We start from the raw sequence: 22,058 nt of genomic DNA, 5'->3' as shown, positions 1-22,058 counted from the left end.
AATCATGCTTCTTTAGACATGTCTAAAATAAATAATGGATTTATTGTGAAGGTGTAGGCTATATTACATGGATTTATTAAACTTTTTAAAATGGCTTGTGTGGAAGCCAGGAGATGCTAAATGTGTTTATGTTAATTAATGGTCAATTACCGTAAAACCAACAGTTATTTGCTTGACAATCACAGGCTGACGAAATTTCGTGACCGCCACAGCCCTACTCTTGTTTGCAACTGTTGGACTAATGATTACACCCTATATCAGCTAGATTCAGGCACTAGTGTACAAGGCGCTACTGAATGTCACTATCTGTCCATGTGTCACTGTCCTCCCTCATCTTTAACGGCACTGACCGCCACTGATACACATTCCCTGAACACCAAACACATGCCCTGAACACCAAACACATGCCCTGAACACCAACACCAAACACATGCCCTGAACACCAAACACATGCCCTGAACACCAAACACATGCCCTGAACACCAAACACATGCCCTGAACACCAAACACATGCCCTGAACACCAACACCAAACAAATGCCCTGAACACCAAACACATGCCCTGAACACCAAACACATGCCCTGAACACCAACACCAAACACATGCCCTGAACACCAAACACATGCCCTGAACACCAAACACATGCCCTGAACACCAAACACATGCCCTGAACACCAACACCAAACACATGCCCTGAACACCAAACACATGCCCTGAACACCAAACACATGCCCTGAACACCAAACACATGCCCTGAACAACAAAAACATGCCCTGAACAACAAAAATATGCCCTGAACACCAAACACATTCCCTGAACACCAAACACATTCCCTTAACACCAAACACATACACATGCCTGCAGTATACGAGTTTGATTACAGTATTTATTTAATTAAATTCCATAAATTCTGTATGAGGTTTTGAGATCCGTTTGCTGGTTTTGTGTATTTAATGATATCTGCACATTACTTTATCCAGTAACGTCCCTGGTAATGTCCAATATTCTACTGCCATTTACTTTATGTTCATATTCTTATTTTGTACTATTCCTCATTGTTGTTACATTGTCAAGAAGGAACCTGCAAGTAAATATTTCGTTGAAGGATGTATACCATGCGTGTCCCATACATGCGACTAATACAAATTGAAACTCAAGTGCCCACTAAACAACAATACAATGGGTGCGTTTGTAAAAAAAAATATATAATATCTACTCCGATTTCAGAGCACTTTCGTCTGTGGCCAGAGCACAGAATAAATGAACGCTCAACACCAGTTGAATATGGCCGGTTCCGGTGTCAGTAAACGTCGGTAAAAAAAGCTTAATTAAATTGTTGCACGTCACCAACGCTCTGGATAACATGAAAACACCCTATCCAGCTATGCTCGGGCGAGTAAAATGGTCAGAGTGTAAAATGGTCAGAGTGAGACTGTTCTCTCATTTGTGTCTGGAAGTAGTGTTAAAGTTGCGACCTGTTCGTTTCTGGTATCAGAACAAAATAGTCAGCACATAGTAACTTCTGATTTAGCTGTACTTTAATTAATGCAAACACGTGTATGGTAAATATGTCGTTCGTATACGGTCTCGCTGTTTTACCTCGCAGGGCAAAACAGAAGAAGAGCGTCACATTCTATTGTTCTCTCTTTTATACTCTGACAGAGATAGTTCCCGCTCAATGCTGGCCTGTCAGAGGGAGGAGGAGCGTGGTTTAAACTTGCTCCTCCTGTCGTCGGCGTGCAGGCTGATCCCAGCGTCGTGACGCACTTCCTGTTGCCAGTTGTAGTTCTTCTTGTCTTCAACAGTTGATTTACCCGTATTTGATATACTTAACATTGTAGCATAGCTTCCCCAGTATATTATATAAATTATGCATACAAATAGTCAGTTCAACCCTAACAGTAGCTATCAAGCTAGCCAACGTTAGCCAGTTAGCTTGACTGTCGTTGTGAGGTCAGAACGCTCTTATCAACCCTAGTCCTCAGCCAGGACGTCCAGTGTGCCCTCCGAGAGAGAAACGCTCTGAATTTACGACTGGACAATCTGACAACGCTCTGAATTTACAAACGCCCAGAGCGCACTCTGGCACTCCAGATTGAATTTACAAACACAACCAATGTCAAACATACTCCACAATCTGATTCTAGCCCTGCCTGTCTAATACCTTTGCAGGAAGTGGGCTCAGTAAGATTAAAGAATTAAACCAACAACTGGATTTTCTCATTTACAGCAACGACCTGGGGAATAGTTACAGGGGAGAGGGGGGGGGGAAGAACGAGCCAATTCTAAACTGGGGATGATTAGGTGACCTTGATGGTATGTGGGCCAGATTGGGAATTTAGCCAGGACACCAGGGTTAACACCCCTACTCTTACGATAAGCGCCATGAGATCTTTAGTGACCACAGAGAGTCAAGACACCTGTTTAACGTGTCCAATCAGTGCCCTGGGGCATTGGGATACTATTTTTAGTCCAAAGGAAATGGTGCCTCCTACTAGCCCTCCAACACCACTTCCAGCAGCATCTGGTCTCCCATCCAAGGCCATCCCTGCTTAGCTTCAGAAGCAAGCCAGCAGTGGGATGCAGGATGGTATGCTGTTGGCGACTCAGGTAAAATAAAATAAATGTAGGCTACACTCTCTGGAGCCCTCTGGTTCTGTATGTTCATATTAACATAGGCCTACGTGACTTCGTTTCAAACGTCGTTCACATGGTACATTTTTTACATTGATATTTGTGAATACTCAATTAAAAACTCTTAACAATATTTATGTTTGTGTTGTAAATTAATACACCAACTGATTTTAGCTTTGGAGAGAAACCCCTTGCTTGCACAAAAAAATGTGGCTAGTAGTTATCAAGGTTTAGCTTAATTTGTACACAACATTGTCATTATTGTTTCTTTTTTTATGAATGAAAAAAGTTACATATACATTTTTGGGGGGTGGGTTGGACTGTTCTTTTCAGGGAAGTCACCTTATGTTTGATATAAAAAAAGACTGAAGTCACTGGATCCGTTGAATTAACATGAGTGTGAGAACAGTTGCAGTATTTGTAACATGTTTATAGCCAAAGAAAAGATTACAGTAGTTAAGACTATTCAGTCCAACATCAAATCCATCAGAAAACACTGGAAGCAGATGACAAGATTCTATTAAAGTGGGAAAATTTGTGACATAACTCTTAAATTACAACTCCTCCACCAGATGGTAATTGGAATGTGCAGCAAGTCAATATAAGTTAATTAAATTATACATTCAAATATATTATTAACATGAATAAAATGACTGGTATTAAACAGCATAAAATCATTGAAAATAAAGTACAATAGTTCACATCTGCAGAACATGATGTACCATTAGAACTTCAATCTGCTATGCCTTGAATCATAATCCATCAAACTTTCTGGACATGTTTCACGGTCAGTCGAATATTCAGATCAGGTTGCTGTGCCCGAAAGATGCTGTAGAGCTAGTAGAGAAAATAGATCACTATTTAGTTCAACTCAAGCTCATCTAATCTAGATCTTATTTTCCAATATAAATACTTGTATAATAGATAAATCATATGCATTGGAACTTTATATAAAATATTCATTGCTACCTGGGATATAGATAAGAAGACAACAAAAAAAAGCAAACCACCATGATTGAATGAGGAAATGTCACCTGACTCTAGACTGGATCAACTGTGGTGTAAATATTACCTGACTCTAGACTGGATCAACTGTGGTGTAAATATTACCTGAATCAAGACTGGATCAACTGTGGTCTAAATGTCAGCTGACTCTAGACTGGATAAACTGGGGTCTAAATATTACCTGACTCTAGACTGGATAAACTGGGGTCTAAATATTTCCTGACTCTAGACTGGATCAACTGTGGTCTAAATATTACCTGACTCTAGACTGGATCAACTGTGGTGTAAATATTACCTGAATCAAGACTGGATCAACTGTGGTGTAAATATTACCTGACTCTAGACTGGATCAACTGTGGTCTAAATGTCAGCTGACTCTAGACTGGATAAACTGGGGTCTAAATATTACCTGACTAGACTGGATCAACTGGGGTCTAAATATTACCTGACTCTAGACTGGATCAACTGTGGTGTAAATATTACCTGAATCAAGACTGGATCAACTGTGGTCTAAATGTCAGCTGACTCTAGACTGGATAAACTGGGGTCTAAATATTACCTGACTAGACTGGATCAACTGGGGTCTAAATATTACCTGACTCTAGACTGGATCAACTGTGGTCTAAATATTACCTGACTCAAGACTGGATCAACTGTGGTCTCATTTAGCTCCTGATAAGATTGGACAGCGACCTGAAGAATTGCAAATCCTAAATTTGGGCAAGAATATTCAAATTATTTCAGTATATAAAGACATTTAGCCAAGTATCATAATTCAATGTATTTACTTTATGCTTAAATACCCACCACTTTCCAGTGGTTTAGTACCAAAAGGTGGGTCCACATAAGGGATAGTAAGAGTTGGAGGTGTTGTCACCTGTGTCGTGGTAGTCCTTGGTCCCATTGTAGGTGTTGAAGCTGATGGGGTAAATATTGACATGAAGCTGTATCTCTCATTAGCCTGACATCCATACCTGTTTTAGGCTAAACATTCCACTCCCTGTACTCCCGTGTCACATACAAAACATTACATTATAAGGAGTGGAATGAAAAGCCCAAACAGACTAGTACCCATTCTAGTATATCTACTTTATGATCACAACAAGCAACACAAAAATACAAAATATAGTCGTTTCACAGTAGTCATCACACTTCTCTACTTCCTACTATATTTTAAATATCAGCATTTGATCCACATTCAATCATCTGATTTGTTCAGTTGTATTGTTCTATTCTTTTCCACATATAATTTTTGTTGTTGTTGACTTATGCTCACTACTAATGACTGGAAGACACGTGTCTTCACTGATATCTGGGTTTGGTCATGCTTCAACAGTCATTGTTTTCTGGACTAAACCTCTGACATAATTTTCTTTTTAAATCATGAACATTAAAAACATGTTAAATTGATAACTTACCAAAGGATTGCCCTGCAGACAAAGCAACACATCCAATACAAAATAATAGGAAAAGCATGATGTTGTTTCAGAAGACCGAGAGCACCGACTGAGCTGTGATGTGGGAAGATTCTGTTCAGCGAGTCCGTCTGACAATCTTTGTTCAGCATGAGGAAGTTGTCTCCTCTATTCATCGTGGGAGGGATTGGCCTTTTAAATAATGCCCAGGTGTTCAAAAATTCATTTGAGGCACAAGTGATTTCAGAAAAAGGTCAGACCGCCTCCTCTTGAACTATTTTAATAGTTATGAGGAAGTTGTTCCATATTTCTGTCTCACAAGATTTTTTATCAAAACCTCAACCAGTATTTTTTAAAGGTCCAATGAAGCTGTTTTTTTAATCTCAATATCACATCATTTCTGGGTAACAATTAAGCACCTTACTGTGATTGTTTTCAATTAAAATGTCTAAAAGAAACAAAAATTGCTTCTTAACAAAGAGCAATTTCTCAAGCAAGAATTTTGTCCCCAGGCAGGCCAAAAGACCATCCCACCAAAACAGGCTTACATTTCAGGTGGTCTTTTCAAACAGCTCTTACTCTAAAAGGGCATTATCATCATTTTTACAGTATTAATCCAACCTCATAGTGTGGAAATATATATAAAACACAGAAAAAACGTGTTTTTGACCACATTGGGCATTTAAACAAAACAAGTGTATTATCCACTAATTGATCATTCTGACAAGCAACCATCTATTTTATTGGGATATATCCAGAAACACATTGCCAGGAGTAAAAATGAATTTAGACAAAGTACATATTTTTTATGCACATTTACAATACAATTCTATAAAGGTTAGCTGACAAATGGAAAATATGTGCATTTCAAAGAAAAGGTAAATCACATATTATTTAAGTATATTTCTCATATCACTGCCAGTTGTCCCAGTTAGTAAAAAAAAAAATAACAAAAAAACATGCAAACAAGCTATTTTCAGGTCTCTCCAGAGATGTTAGATCGGGTTCAAGTCCAGGCTCTGGCTGTGCCACTCAAGGACATTCAGAGAATTGTCCTGAAGCTACTCCTGCTGCCACCACAATGCTTCACCGTAGGGATGGTGCCAGGTTTCCTCTAGACATGATGCTTGGTATTTAGGCCAAAGAGTTCAATCTTGGTTTCATCAAACTACAGAATTTTGTTTCTCATGGTGTGAGAGTCCTTTAGGTTCCATTTGACAAACTCCAAGCAGGCTGTCATGTGCCAGTTGTCCCAGTTTGTTAAAAAAACAAAAAAAAACATGCAAATCAATCAACTCACCAAACGGTTGTTCAGTACACATTAAACAGTGACACACATTCTCTTTCCTAATGGCACTACAGTCACATTAGCCTTCTGGTGCTGTAAGTGAGGCTGTCCTATTGTGGGGTTTCTCTATGGGCTCTGGCGCTTGCTGCTGCCGCTGCTGCTGGAGCTGGGTGGATGGGAGTCCCGTGGAGAGGTGAGAGGAGGGGATGTAACGGACAACCCCAGACCCAGCTCTAGAGTCTTAACAGGGGGAGACTGCACTGACGACGCCCTTGGGCTGCTGCTTGCTGAAGACCCAGCTGACCTGCAGTGGAAAAATACAAAATATATTTAAGAAGCTATATTTTACAAGAACATATTGACACACGATGAGTGTACAAAACATGCTCTTTCCATGACAGACTGACCAGGTGAATCCAGATGAAAGCTATGATCCCTTATTGATGTCACCTGTTAAATCAACTTCGATCAGTTGAAGACAGGTTAAGGAAGGATTTCTAAGCCTTAAGACAATTGAGACATGGATTGTGTTCAGTGCATTCGGAAAGTATTCAGACCCCTTGACTTTTTCCACATTTTGTCTTATTATAGCCTTATTCTAAAATGGATTAAATCGTTTTCCCCTCATCAATCTACACACAATACCCCATAATGACAAAGCAAAAAAACAATTAAAATAAACGGAGCGTCGCTGCACAGCTATTTTCAGGTCTCTCCAGAGATGTTTGATCGGGTTCAAGTCCAGGCTCCGGCTGGGCCACTCAGAGACTTGTCCCGAAGCTACTCCTGCATTGTCTTGGCTGTCTGCTTAGGGTCATTGTCCTGTTGGAAGGTGAACCTTCACCCCAGTCTGAGGTCCTGAACACTCTGGATTAGGTTTTCATCAAGGATCTCTCTGTACTTTGCTCCATTCATCTTTCCCTCGATTCTGACTAGTCTCCCAGTCCCTGCCTCTGAAAACATCCCCACAGCATGGTACTGCCACCGCCAAGCTTCACCGTTGGGATGGTGGCAGGTATTCGTCATGTGATGCTTGGCATTCAGGCCAAAGAGTTCAATCTTGGTTTCATCATCTTGTTTCTCATGGTCTGAGAGTCCTTTAGGTGCATTTTGGCAAACTCCAAGCGGGCTGTTATGTGCCTTGGAAAAAGGGAAGGGGTCTGAATACTTTCCGAATGCACTGTATGTGTGCCATTCAAAGGGTGAATGGGCAAGACAAAAGATTAAGTGCGTTTGAATGGTGTATAGTAGTAGGTGCCAGGCGCACCGGTTTGTGTCAAGAACTGCAACGCTGCTGGTTTTTTCACACTCAACAGTTTCCCATGTATATCAAGAATGGTCCACCACCCAAAGGAAATCCAGCCAACTTCACACAACTGTGGGAAACATTGGAGTCAACATGGGCCAGCATCCCTGTGGAACGCTTTCAACACCTTGTAGAGTCCATGCACTGATGAATTGAAGCTGTTCTGAGTGCAAAAGGGGGTTCAACTCAATATTAGGAAGGTATTCCTAATGTTCTGTACACTCTGTGTAAATTATCAGTAGATATTATTGGAAACTTTGAGATTCAGAAATAACAATATGGACAATTCTGTTGTAGCAGTCAAAAAACAAGACATTCAAAAAACAGCTAAACAGGAAAAACCTTTGGGGTTTTAAAATGTGTCAGGAAGAAAAGGAATTTAGCTTTCAGATATGTTCCTAACTGTGAGTCTCTCATTTTTTTACCCGTCGGTCCCCCAAAAATTCTCTCGAGGGTATTTGGCTATGGACTGTATATTGTAGACCCCTGAGCTAGATTGTCTGTGTAAAATAGTTGTGACGTACCTGAGAGAGACGGAGCTGCGAGTAGAGTTAGTCTTTGAGCTCTGTCGGCTGGCAGCGGTGGAGGCAGGGGACGGCAGGGGCAAGTTGGCCTGGGACACATACAGTACACACAAATTAAATTAGACCTTTTTAGTCCTGAGTAAAAGGCCATCCAAAATGAGACTTAACGGGATGGGTCAACTTCTTGTTTGCTTTTAGAGAGAGTTGCCAGAAATTGATTAGTTTAGTTTTATTAGATTGGTTTGAAACCTAGCTGTCCCTAAAACCTTACATTTTGTATTTCCTTGAATCAACTAACAACAGGGCAATTTGCTGTCAGAATTTCAGAATGTCATTGCCTTGCCCAACTCTACAAGGCTAAAAAGGTATAATTCGCACACCTACAATTTTAGAATGTATTTTTCTTTGTTTCTCCCCATAGGAGAACCCTTTGGTTGTGAAACATTTTCTACTTAGAATATTTTAGTGGTAAAAGGTTTCACATAGAACCTCGTATTAGTGAAAGGATTCTACTTGAAACCAAAAATACTTATTTTCAGAAGGTTCTTCTATGGGGACAATTGAAGAACCCATCCTGGTTCTAGGTGGCATCTTTTTTCGAGGGTGTATAGTATTATCAGGTGCATGGAGAAAAACATTATACTTTTTATAGTAAAAAGAAAAGGCTACCTGGACAAAGTACATATGTAGAGCTGATCTGAGGTCAGGTTGTTCCTCCATGGCAACCAGCAGCATCTTGTTGATATTCTTATTGAAGTCCTTCAGCTCCCTCAGCTCAATGTCCCTCTCCTCAAACGTCTCCTCCTTGGCCTTCTTGGCCGACCGGATCTCTTTGGTCAGTTTGGAGCACTGTTATGGAGGATAGCAAGGGATGAACACAGAGCAGTGATAAGTAGGGCCAGGATTCTTTCCTGACCCTATGACCAACTAATGTTTATGACTGCCTATGACAGACGTTATATGTCTTGTGTAGTTGTTATAAAGGCTTTATGAATGCATACATAAGGGGGGCTACAGTAAAGTACATTTCGTATTTCATGTTTTTCTTTCGTCATTGAAGAATGGTGTGAACACACTTGTTGCGATGGTGTATATTGTTGGGTGGTGGTATCAAACCTGCTTAGTGACCCTGTGGAGTTTCTCCTGCTGGGAGACCAGTTCTCTGTTCAGAGACATGATACGTGACTGGGTCTCTTCAGTCCTCACATTCTGAACGGCCTCCTCTTGAAGCAGGTTGTCGAGTGTATTGTTCATGCCCTACCGATTTAATCACACACACACACACACACACACACACACACACACACACACACACACACACACACACACACACACACACACACACACACACACACACACACACACACACACACACACACACACACACACACACACACAGTTATGATTGCACTGTCTGGTGGTTAAGAGTGAGTTGTCAGACAAGTCTATATTGGACCTGTTGTTCTTGGACACGAGCAGCCAATGTAAGGCGTGTGATGAAGACAAAAGAGATCATGATAGGGCTTAGGACAGATCTAACACACTGCACATGAGAAAGGTAGAGAGAGAGACAGAGAGGAAAAGTAACAACATGGAAATTAAGTACACAAAAGATGATTCTACTCCAGTTTCATGTGAGAAGATAATGGCCTGGTGGAAAACCCACGCTCATGTCAACGCTAGGACCAGGAGTTTTCCTGATCAGGTTAAGTAGTCCAGTAAAACTCCTGGCCCCAGTCATGGTTGGTTTGGTGGAGAAGTACCTGAATGTCCTCCTGCAGTTCTCGGATCTGCCTCCTCTTGTACTTGTACTTCTCCTCAGCGGCTCTCTTCTGCTCATCCAGCTTCAGTTTCTCCTGATACTCCTCACCTTCAAAACAGTTTTCGGTTCACTGTTAACTTCTATAAAAACATTAAAGGGTTGTACCAACACACTTTACAGCATTAAGCAATAAATAAAAACCAAAATAGAGTATAAAAGGAAGGCCTCCCGAGTGATGCAGCAGTCTAAGGCACTGTAGTGCTTGAGGTGTCACTACAGATCCGGGTTCAATCCCGGGCTGTGTCGCAGCCGGCCGCGAATGGGAGACCCATGAGGGACTCCAATTGGCCCACCGTCGTCCAGGAAGCATTTGGCCGGCCAGGATGTCCTTGTCCCATCGCGCTATAGTGAATCCTGTGGCGGGCCAGGCACATGCACAGTGACACGTCGCCAGTTGTGAGGTGTTTCCTCCGACACATTGGTGCGGCTGGCTTCCGGGTTAAGAGGGCACTGTGTCAAGAAGCAGTGCGGCTTGGCGGGGTCGTGTTTCGGAGGACGCATGGCTCTCGACCTTCGCCTCTTCCGAGTCCGTATGGGAGTTGCAGCGATGGGACAAGACTAACTACCAATTGGGGAGAAAAAGGAGTAAAAAGCAAAAACAAAGAGTATAAAAGGATCTGAACAGAACAACAGTACAAAACAACCACCACATTAAAGTTATAAAATAGTATATAAATAGTATTTCCTCTCATCTGATTATGTTGGGTTTTCCCTTCATAGATATAAAACACTGATAACATTGATGTGTATGTGTGTGTGTGTTACTATGGTGATGGCATAGAGTCAATATTTATTGCTGGCATATTTGTGTCATCTTTTTTTGGGAGGGGGGCATAGAGTCCGAGGCTCAATCTCTAGCCACTTTAATAATTGGATGTAATAAATGTATCACTAGTCACTTAAACAATGACACTTTATATAATGTTTACATACCCTACATTAATCATCTCATATGTATATACTGTACTCTATACCATCTACTGCATCTTGCCTATGCCGCACGGCCATCGCTCATCCATATATTTATATGTACACATTCTTAATCATTCCTTTACACTTGTGTGTATAAGGTAGTTGTTGTGAAATTGTTAGATTACTTGTTAGATATTACTGCATGGTCGGAACTAGAAGCACAAGCATTTCGCTACACGCGCATTAACATCTGCAAACCATGTGTATGTGACCAATAAAATTTGATTTGATTTGTGGGAATCAGTTTATCTCACAGGGAACCTTTCCTCATACAGTACGCACTGGACTCAGTCACTTTGTTGAAGGATTTGCGATAGGTTGTGTTGCGGCTGTTGACGACGTGGAGCGTGTTCTCCAGCGCTCGGATCTCCTTCTCCATCTTGCGGATCTTGGCGTCCAAATCGTCTCCCTTACGTTGGAGCTCCTCTTTCTCTTGGGCAGCCTTATGAAAATCACATCACCCACGTTAGAAAGTAAAATGGTACAACGTTTTTCTCAATTGATTTGTAAACAAAGTTCCATGTTCTCAAAACAATTAACAACTGTCAAAACTACAGTTGCAAGAAAAAGTATGTGAACCCTTTGGAATTACCTGGATTTCTGCATAAATTGGTCAAGAAATGTGATCTGATCTTCCTCTAAGTCACAACAATAGACAAACACAGTGTGCTTAAACTAATAACACACAAATTATTGTATTTTTCTTGTCTATATTGAATACATAATTTAAACATTCAGTATAGGTTGGAAAAAGTATGTGAACCCCTAGGCTAATGACTTCTCCAAAAGCTAATTGGAGTCAGGAGTCAGCTAACCTGGAGTCCAATCCATGAGACGAGATTGGAGATGTTGGTTAGAGCTGCCCTGCAATATAAAAAACACTCACAAAATCTGATTTTGCTATTCACATGAAGCATTGCCTGATGTGAAACATGCCTCGAACAAAAGAGATCTCAAAAGACCTAAGATTAAGAATTGTTGACTTGCATAAAGTTGGAAAGGGTTACAAAAGTATCTCTAAAAGCCTTGATGTTCATCAGTCCACGGTAAGACAAATTGTCTATAAATGGAGAAAGTTCAGCGCTGTTGCTACTCTTCCTAGGAGTGGCCGTCCTGCAATTATGGCTGCAAGAGCACAGCGCAGCATGCTCAATGAGGTTAAGAATAATCCTAGTATCAGCTAAAGACTTACAGAAATCTCTGGAACATGCTAACATCTGACGAGTCTATGATACGGAAAATACTAAAGAATGGTGTTCATGGGAAGACACCATGGAAGAAGCCACTGCTGTCCAAAAAAAAAACATTGCTGCACGTCTGAATTTCGCAAAAGAGCATCTGGATGTTCCACAGCGCTACTGGCAAAATATTCTGTGGACAGATGAAACTACAGTTGAGTTGTTTGGAAGGAACACACAACACTATGTGGAGAAAAAAACGGCACAGCACAGCACACCAACATCAAAACCTCATCCCAACTGTGAAGTATGGTGGAGGGAGCATCATGGTTTGGGGCTGCTTTGCTGCGTCAGGGCCTGGACAACTTGCTATCATCGACGGAAAAATGAATTCCCATGTTTATCAAGACATTTTGCAGGAGAATGTAAGGCTATCTGTCCGCCAATTGAAGCTCAACAGAAGTTGGGTGATGCAACAGGACAACGACCCAAAACACAGAAGTAAATCAACAACAGAATGGCTTCAACAGAAGAAAATCCTGACCTCAACCTGATGGAGATGCTATGGCATGACCTCGAGAGCGGTTCACACCAGACATTCCAAGAATATTGCTGAACTGAAACAGTTTTGTAAAGAGGAATGGTCCAAAATTCCTCCTGACCGTTGTGCAGGTCTGATCCGCAACCATAGAAAACATTTGGTTGAGGTTATTGCTGCCAAAGGAGGGTCAACCAGTTATTAAATCCAAAGGTTCACATACTTTTCCCACCCTGCACTGTGAATGTTTACACGGTGGGTTCAATAAAGACATAAAAACGTATAATTGTTTGTGTGTTATTAGATTAAGCAGACTGTGTTTGTCTATTGTCGTCAAATTATATGACCAATTTATGCAGAAACCCAGGTAATTCCAAAGAGTTCACATACTTTTTCTTGCCACTGTATATATTTTTTCACAATAAGGCAAATCAATTATTAACTGAAGCAATAGTTGGCTGGTGAATTTTTTTTGGTGTCTGAAGGAATTCTCACCTTGATCACATAATAAGCCTGTGATTTTTCCTCTTCTCCCTCTGGAGCAGCCATTGAGACAGTCATAATCTCATAGCGTTTCCTCATCTTGTCGACCTTGGACAGTCTCTCATGCACCTCAGCACTGAAATTAACCAATCAATGTTTGCATAGAATAATTTGAGAGTGCTCTTCTCGACCATTGATGGCCTGATAAATCCTACCCCCGTAAACCTATGTGAAATTTCCTCCACATTTAAAATGTGCTGAGCTTGAGGCATATTTCAGAGAAGTTTTTATTGTTATTCTTATGTAGTAAATATTTTAGTTTTCATTTTCATTGTTTTTATTTATTTTTTCCTGTGACGCACATTGCATTGCATGTCTGAAATGTGCTTTATAAATAAAGCTTGATTTGATTAGACATAGAGTATACACAATGGCTCAAAACACCAAGTGTCTGGCTATCCTATGTTCAATTCATTTGACAGCTTTCTTTTCAAGTGCCGCATTACCACTTTATATGAGCCTTGGGCAAAACAAACACAACCCCCCTTGTATGGCACTGGATCATCAAGCCCTGTATTCAGAGAGCATCTCAGAGTAGGAGTGCTTATCTGGAATCAGTCCCCCCCCCCCATCCATACAATCTTATTCATTATGATCTAAAAGACTCTATCTGAATATGGGCCCAGGTATGTTAGTACTGGGAAGGATAAAAAGCCTGCACACCCTGTGAATCCCCATGACCAGGTTCAGGGTTTAAAGGCATCAGATAAATAGCCCCCACAGCCAAAATCCCAAAGTGTCCCTTTAAGAACACTTCACTATACTGTCTGGGTAATAGGGTATCTTTTGAGAGCCAGTCTTAGACATACCTGAGTCCTTGGCGCTCCTGGTCAGTGATCTTGACCTGCTTGTTGAGCATCTCCCGGTGCGCTTTAATCTCCTCCTCCCGTTCCCTCATGGCCGTCTGCAGCTGCAGCTTCCGCTTCTCCAGCGAGAGCACGCTGTCCGCCTTGTTGTACAGCAGGTCACGCAGACGCTTGATCTCCAGCTTCAGGATGTTGTCCTCCACCATGGTGTCCTGAAGGTCAAAGGTCAGAGGCAACGAGTGGCTGTGTAAGAGTATGAGTTTCACATAATCGTTTTATTTAATCAGATTGATAAAGTCAAGGCTGGCTGAGTAGAACTGCAGTGACTGTGTGTGTGCGTGTGTGTGCGCGTACGCCTGCGTTCTCACCTGCTTCTTGAGCCGGAGCTTCTTCAGTTCCTTGTCGGAGATGTGGTTGAACAGGTGCAGTTCCTCGATCTTGGTGGTTAGGTCTCTCTTCTCAGCTCCTGTCTTTTCCGCCTCTTTCCTCACACAGCGAATATCATCCTGTCAGACGACAGAAACAGTAAAATCACAGAATGTCTATATAGATTTTTTTATAATGATTAGTTAAAATGTAATTATATGGTAACTGTAAATAGAGACTAATTTGAAAACATAGAAAATCTGAGAAAAAAAACCCAACAATTTTTGATGATTTCTATGATAAGATAGGGTTGCAAGAAATACTCTTCCTACTTTTAAGGTGACAAAAACAACAGAAATACCCAAATCATCAGGAAAAATAGTATCAAGAACATTCTACAGTACGAGAGAGGTCTGTCCACCTGGAGCTTCTTGAGTTGGGTGGTGAGCATGATGGCCGTCCTCTTCTTCTCCTCCAGCCTGTGGGCCAGCTTTTGGGCCTTCTTCTCCAGGACCTGCTTCTCCTCCGTGTTCACCTCGCCACGCAGACGCAACATCTTCCTCTCCAGCAGCTGGATCTGGAAGTCCTGGAGTAGCAAAGTTTGAGGTGGAGAGGGAGTTAGTGATGTACCCACTACACCAAGCATACACCTCAAGACCAGCTGTATAGGTCGTGAAGTGGGCACGACAACACCTTTCCCCCCTCAGGACACTGAAAAGATTTGATTTGTATACCCCAATGGTAGAGGGAGATGTGATGACATTAGGGCGAACGCTAGCTATAATGGTCATGGTGGTAGAAATAGATAATGATCATATGACAGTGGTCTAAGGGCTATCTAAAAGCGTCTGTTGAATGACCATGCTGTTATTACTATTCAAATCAAATGTTATTTGTCATACACGCCGAATACAACAGGTGTAGACCTTACAGTGAAATGCTTAATTACAAGCCCTTAAAACCTCTCTAGGGTAGGGGGCAGTATTTTCACATCTGGATAAAAAACGTACCCGATTTAATCTGGTTATTACTACTGCCCAGAAACTAGAATATGCATATAATTGTTTGATTTGGATAGAAAACACCCTAAAGTTTCTAAAACTGTTTGAATGGTGTCTGTGAGTATAACAGAACTCATATGGCAGGCAAAAACCTGAGAAGATTCTGTACAGGAAGTGCCCTCTCTGACCATTTCTTGGCCTTCTACACTCTCTTTATTGAAAACAAAGGATCTCTAATGTAACGTGACACTTCCTAAGGCTCCCATAGGCTCTCAGAAGGCGCCAGAACGTTGAATGATGACTTTGCAGCCCATGGCTGAAAAACAGTAGCGCATTTGGTAAGTGGTCGATCTGAGAACAATGAGACGGGTGCGCGCCTGCACGAGACGAGGCCATTTTCAACTTTGAGTCTTTGAACGAAAACAGGGTTTCCCGGTCGGAATATTATTGCTTTTTTACGAGAAAAATCACATAAAAATAGATTTTAAACAGCGTTTGACATGCTTCGAAGTACGGTAATGGAATATTTAGAATTTTTTTGTCACGATACGCGTCCGCGCGTCACCATTCGGATAGTGTCTTGAATGCAAGAACAAAACAGAGGATATTTGAACATAACTATGGATTATTTTGAACCAAAACAACATTTGTGGATGAAGTAGAAGTCCTGGGAGTGCATTCTGACGAAGAACAGCAAAGGTAATCCAATTTTTCTTATAGTAAATCTGAGTTTGGTGAGTGCCAAACTTGGTGGGTGTCAAAATAGCTAGCCCGTGATGGCGAGCTATCTACTCAGAATATTGCAAAATGTGCTTTTGCCGAAAAGCTATTTTAAAATCGGACACCGCAATTGCATAAAGGAGTTCTGTATCTATAATTCTTAAAATAATTGTTGTGTTTTTTGTGAACGTTTATCGTGAGTAATTTAGTAAATTCACCGGAAGTTTGCGGTGGGTATGCTAGTTCTGAACGTCACATGCTAATGTAAAAAGCTGGTTTTTGATATAAATATGAACTTGATTGAACAAAGAATGTATGTATTGTATAACATAATGTCCTAGCAGTGTCATCTGATGAAGATCATCAAAGGTTAGTGCTGCATTTAGCTGTGGTTTTGGTTTTTGTGACATTATATGCTAGCTTGAAAAATGGGTGTCTGATTATTTCTGGCTGGGTACTCTGCTGACATAATCTAATGTTTTGCTTTCGTTGTAAAGCCTTTTTGAAATCGGACAGTGTGGTTAGATTAACGAGAGTCTTGTCTTTAAAATGGTGTAAAATAGTAATATGTTTGAGAAATTGAAGTAATAGCATTTCTAAGGTATTTGAATATCGCGCCACGGGATTCCACTGGCTGTTGAGTAGGTGGGACGATTTCGTCCCACATACCCTAGAGAGGTTCCAACAATGCAGTTAAGAAAAATATGAGTTAAGAAAAAAAACATTTACTAAATAAACTAAAGTAAAAAATAAAAGAGCAACAATAAAATAACAATAACGAGGCTATATACAGGGGGTACAGGTTAGTCGAGGTAATATGTACACGTAGGTAGGGGTAAAGTGACTATGCATAGATAATAAACAGGGTGGGTATTGCATATTGTTAGTGATAGGAAAATAACAACTAGAGAAAGACTAGTGTTTCTGCTGTCTAGCCTGGTTGTAGATGATCTCCTGCTGCTTGAGGGAGTTCTGGTCCAGTTTACTGAGGCGGCTGTCCAGGTTGGAGAGGGTCACCCGGCTCCCAGAGAGCACAGCCATGGAGTCCTTCTCCTTCAACCTCAGGGCCTGTACCTCCTGGCTCTCACGGAACAGCACCTCACGGTGGCGGTGCAGCTGGGCGTCCATGTCCTGCAGCCCACGACAGACGCAGAAGAGACAGTTCACCACAACATGGTCATGAGTACATTAACCAACACAATGTGACACTGAAGTCAACAACACATGGTTCACCAGCTCCAAAGAAAGACATCCGAGATGTTTCCCCAGTTGGGAAAATTACGAAAGAGAACCACAACACAATGTAACACTACATTCCTCATAGGAATGAATAGAATGACATCAGAGCACCTAAATGAAAATAACTAAATGTGAGAATACAGTCAGTCAGAATGGGATTTAATGTATCAGTTTGATTGATACAATGTTCATATACTTCTAAATATCTAGCGATATCGAGTTCATATTGTGACCATGTGAATTGCTAGGTATAATGCACAAGTTAGCTCAACGCAACTGCAGCCTGCCATCCCAGTACCATGCAGACACTCTTTCCGATAAACATACTGATATTATAACAAAAACATAGTTTTATCATGCGGAGTGCACTCACTTTGATAGTTTGCTCCTCTTCCTTCAGTACTTGCTCCATCTGAGCGGCCCTCTCCTCCACGCTGAGGGTCGTCTCAGTCACTGTCTTCAGCTTCTCCTCCAGGGCTGTGTTATGAAGCTTGGCCCCCTTTATCCTGGACCAGGTTCACCCACCCACCCACACACACACACACACACACACACACACACACACACACACACACACACACACACACACACACACACACACACACACACACACACACACACACACACACACACACACACACACACACACACACACACACACACACACACACACACACACACAGATCAGAACTAGTGAGAGGGTGGGTATTCCACAGAATTACATAAAGAATCCCTGTGAGGGAATTCATTTAAATGTAAACGGTTAGTTTCCCCCAAAACGATGCCTCCAATTATTCCTATTTGACTGGTACTGAGGCCTGCCGATCTCTATGTCTCACTTGTTGTTTTTGTCCTGGATGTCCTTTTTCATGTTGGCTAGCTGGGACCTCATGGACTCGACATCAGTAGCTGCTCTGTCCACTGTCCCTTTCAGACTCTCCAACTAGAAAGAGATACGTGATAACATATAAGACAAGCCATCATTCCCATAGAAAGAAGTCATACAGAATAGAAATACCTGTCAGCAGAAAGCATTGACTAAATGATTTGGTTACACTTTTTTAATCACTTTCTTGAATAAGACACTATAAATGTAATTACATGCGTATAAATGCTGATGAATTGCAATGTTATAATGCCTATAAATATTTGCAAATTATGAAATACTAATTTGTTAATGTTTCGTCCTGGGAAGAAAGCTCTGGACAGACAGACACACCTCATCCCGTAGTCTGGTGCGGTTACTCTCCTGCTCCTGGAACTCCCGTCTCAGCTTGGCCCCCTGCCGATCGGCCATGGCTATCTTCTTCTCGTACTCCTTGTTGTTCTCCATCTCGCTCTCCAGGAAGGTCTTCTTCTCCTTGATCACTCCATTCCTCTCTCTGATGTCCTGGTTTACTTGGGTGAGGAGCTGGAAATATATAGCAAAATCCATTGCTTACATTGTCAGACCATTATTTTAGAAACTTCACAGTTGCTTGTCATCAGTCACTTTCATGTAGCCTTTTTTATGATTTTGATAGACTAATCTTAAGAAGGTGTCGTAATATGAAAAGGGGTGTTGAAACAGTGTTGTTTCAACTATAAAATACCTATAAAATACATGTAATCGTTTCTGGACCAAGTGAGTATGTAAAAAAGTAAACTAGTAAACTAGTGTCTTTACAATAGTTTCGAACTGCTATAATATTCCTAGCCTGGTTGAACTTGACAAAATGATAGTGAAGCAAAGTGAGTGTAGCATTCAATCTGGTTTAGCCAGGCTATGATATCCCATGTCATCTCAAATATTGTATGACTGACTGACTGTAATGACTGCAGGCTGCCATCTAGTGGTTACCATTGAACACTGCTGCATCTCGCTGTCTCTTTTCTTCATCTGCTCGATGGTGTTCTCCCACTGGTGTATCAGCTCCTGTCTCTCTAGGTGAGCCTGGCGGAAGTTTTCTGCTGTCTTATCCAGACCAATCTGTTGGCAGAGCACAACTACAATACATGAGACACACTCTGATGGATATCAACAAGGAAGAATAAATGCTTTCGGTTTGATGTGGGACATATAAATCTCTAGTGTGTCATCAATGGACACAAAGTAGCTTAAATGTCAACAAAATAATCTCAGTTGCGGGTGATTGAACATTGACTGATATTCCTGTGTTGTTCTGTACTAGTTAATGTACTGAACTGTAAGATAGCTGGTGTTTTAGACCTGTGCTGATATGGTCTCAGTCAGTTCATTGTCCAGTGCCTTGTGCTTTTGGTTGGCCTCAAGCGTCATCTTCTCTATCAACAAGGTGAGCTCCTGTAAACAAAGAATGCAAACAGTAGTTTAGAAAATAAATTGTACTGCTCATTAAGAATATACCATTGTCAGTGAACTGTTCATTCTCGAGGATCCTGAAAGAAATGTAGTTGCTTGCCACTCTAACTGAGATCCAAGACCACACAGGGTACCCGGGTTTTCGTACCCCCATCAGTCGGTCACTCACAACACCCATGACGTACCCGTATCCTGCTCTCGTCCTGCTGGGCGTACTTGATGATGGCCATGGTGTCCTCGTCCTTGTGTGCCGACTCCTCAAGCCAGGCATCCAGGGTCTGCTGGTCCCAATTCAGCTGGCTTTTCAGCTCTTCCAGCTTCTGGGTGGCTTTGAAGATGTTGTTCTGAGGAAACAGATGGCTAGACATTTATCTAATACAGTGGAACATACACTGAATATGTTGTATGTTCCGGTGAATACTAACAGTTGGAAATAGAACTACAGGCCAGAGAATTCTCAGTCACAGAGAGAGAGAGGAGAGAGAGAGAGAGAGAGAGAGAGAGAGAGAGAGAGAGAGAGAGAGAGAGAGAGAGAGAGAGAGACCCATGTTGTTTTGAGGAAAGACCTCTGTTTTAGAACAGAAAGACCAGGATGTTGATGGTATGTAGAATAACCTCTTGTGCATTCTTCTTCTCCCTCAGAGCTCCAAGCTCGTTGTCCAGCTGTGCAATCTCCTGATGCAGGCGGCCCACCTCTCTCTCCGCCAGGGCCTTGAAATGCATCTCCGACTCAGTCTCTTTCTCCCTGGCTTTGCACAGAGCCTGACACAGTACAGATAAAAATAAACCAGTTATAGGACAGCATTTCAAAGTTGTTGCAAAACGATTACTGTCATACCTGTGTTCGCATGGCGTTATTCATTCATCCTTGCATAAACAGAATTACTTAGCAATAGAACTACTACTCATACAGTAATGTTCTAGATCTATGCATGAGATAAATAGTTTTGGGTCAGAACCTCAGAAGTATCTTTTCATGGGATTCCAAAATGGGCAAGTAGCTTTACCTGAGTTTGAGATAACTCCTGCCTAACATTTTTCAGGTGTTCAGCCATGGCTTGTATTCTATCCTTGTATCCACCAAGTTTGTTCTCCAGTTGTAACTTCTGATTTTGTTTCATTTGAAGCTGTGGAGAGGCAGGAAGTGCACATGACAGTCATATTTCACATTGGAATGATGTTCATCCCAGCTAACGTTAGCTGTTTCGTTTTAGCTAGCTAACGTTCGCTAACTAACTAGATACCTACCTACTGTCCGCTATGTAACTGGGGCATAAATATTTCGATTTATATAAAATACAGATGAAACAAATGAAATGTCAGATATTCTGGTACAGATAAGCTAATAAACTGTTAGCTAACAGACACTTACCTCATCTTCCAAACCTTTATTTTCTGCATTGGCAACTGGGATGGCAAAGCCCTCGTCCCAGCCTACCTCGGATAAAAGTATGTTCGACATTTTTTATGTAAGACTAAATTCCAAGTTTTAGAACTGAATATCAAGCCAGCCCAATGTGCCAACTAATTATTTACAATAAGTAATAAATTGCTACTTTGTTCTATTTTTGACAACTTGTAAGGGTCATAACACGCTACAAAACCACCGTGTTGTCAATGCTGGCCCCTAGCAACCGTATCAGGTGGCTAGTTACCACAACATCCTGTTGTAAAAAAAAAATCGCACGCGTCACAAGAGGGCCACACCACTACTACCACTTGGCAATGCATGCAACCGGAGTCACTGTACTCAGTTTATCGACTAAAAACTTTGTGAATCACACCAGAAGGTTATACTATTACTATTTTCTATCCAAATAACATACTTAACATTGTAGGTCATCATTGTAAATAAGAATTTGTTCTTAACTGACTTGCCTAGTTAAATAAAATAAATTAACCACATTAAAGAATAGTTCATTCACTCTCAAGCCAGTAGCGTACAAAGGCCATCACTATTTGAGAAACATCTGTAGTAAAATTAAACAATTGGAAGAATAGTACATCCTTTTCAGGGGCGAAAATCCCGGGGGGGACACGACCACCCCATCCTGGGAAAAATATGATTTGTCCCCCCCAATATATCACTGAAACATAACTATGTAATTTAAATAATATTAATAATATGCAATGAAAGCAATTGTGCTGATTATAGACACTTAATAGCGCGTTTTTAAGTTTCAAAAGATTGCGACCCACCCTTTGCCTCACAATGGTTTGATCCACTGCCAGTTCCTTAGCTTGCTAGGTAACAGAGGTCGTATCTACTGTCTGAAAGGCACTCAATGCACGTAACTGACGTGAGGTTAATCCAGTCAATCGCGCACACACACTAGCTGAATATGCAGAGCTAGCGCGCAAATATTAACTATTAAGCTAGC

General features: G+C 41.3%; 1 protein-coding gene across 2 annotated transcripts; it reads right to left on the bottom strand.

Moving 5' to 3' along the window:
- Positions 1–1,520: 1,520 nt before the first annotated feature.
- ccdc39 (coiled-coil domain 39 molecular ruler complex subunit) lies at positions 1,521–21,480 on the bottom strand. Of its 2 annotated transcripts, none has more exons than XM_014189831.3 (23): positions 21,050–21,480; positions 20,685–20,804; positions 20,293–20,439; positions 19,863–20,021; positions 19,567–19,659; positions 19,198–19,326; positions 18,577–18,768; positions 18,197–18,300; positions 17,731–17,863; positions 17,055–17,249; positions 14,819–14,983; positions 14,400–14,537; positions 14,035–14,243; positions 13,178–13,301; positions 11,249–11,408; positions 9,936–10,042; positions 9,289–9,429; positions 8,842–9,021; positions 8,173–8,261; positions 5,058–6,646; positions 4,447–4,557; positions 4,273–4,349; positions 1,521–3,471 (listed from the first exon to the last, which is right to left on the bottom strand). In XM_014189831.3, exons 1-20 carry the CDS (start codon positions 21,137–21,139, stop codon positions 6,469–6,471), a joined length of 2,853 nt encoding a protein of 950 aa, XP_014045306.1. In that variant the 5' UTR covers positions 21,140–21,480; the 3' UTR covers positions 1,521–3,471; positions 4,273–4,349; positions 4,447–4,557; positions 5,058–6,468. The 2 variants fall into 2 exon arrangements, with proteins under 2 accessions (XP_014045306.1, XP_045570461.1); XM_045714505.2 differs by having other exon boundaries at positions 4,517–4,557.
- Positions 21,481–22,058: the final 578 nt, after the last annotated feature.

This window comes from Salmo salar, chromosome 03 (genome assembly GCF_965601325.2).
Source record: "Salmo salar chromosome 03, fSalSal1, whole genome shotgun sequence".
NCBI classification, from domain to species: domain Eukaryota; kingdom Metazoa; phylum Chordata; class Actinopteri; order Salmoniformes; family Salmonidae; genus Salmo; species Salmo salar.
This window is presented reverse-complemented; position numbering and strand designations above follow the sequence as displayed.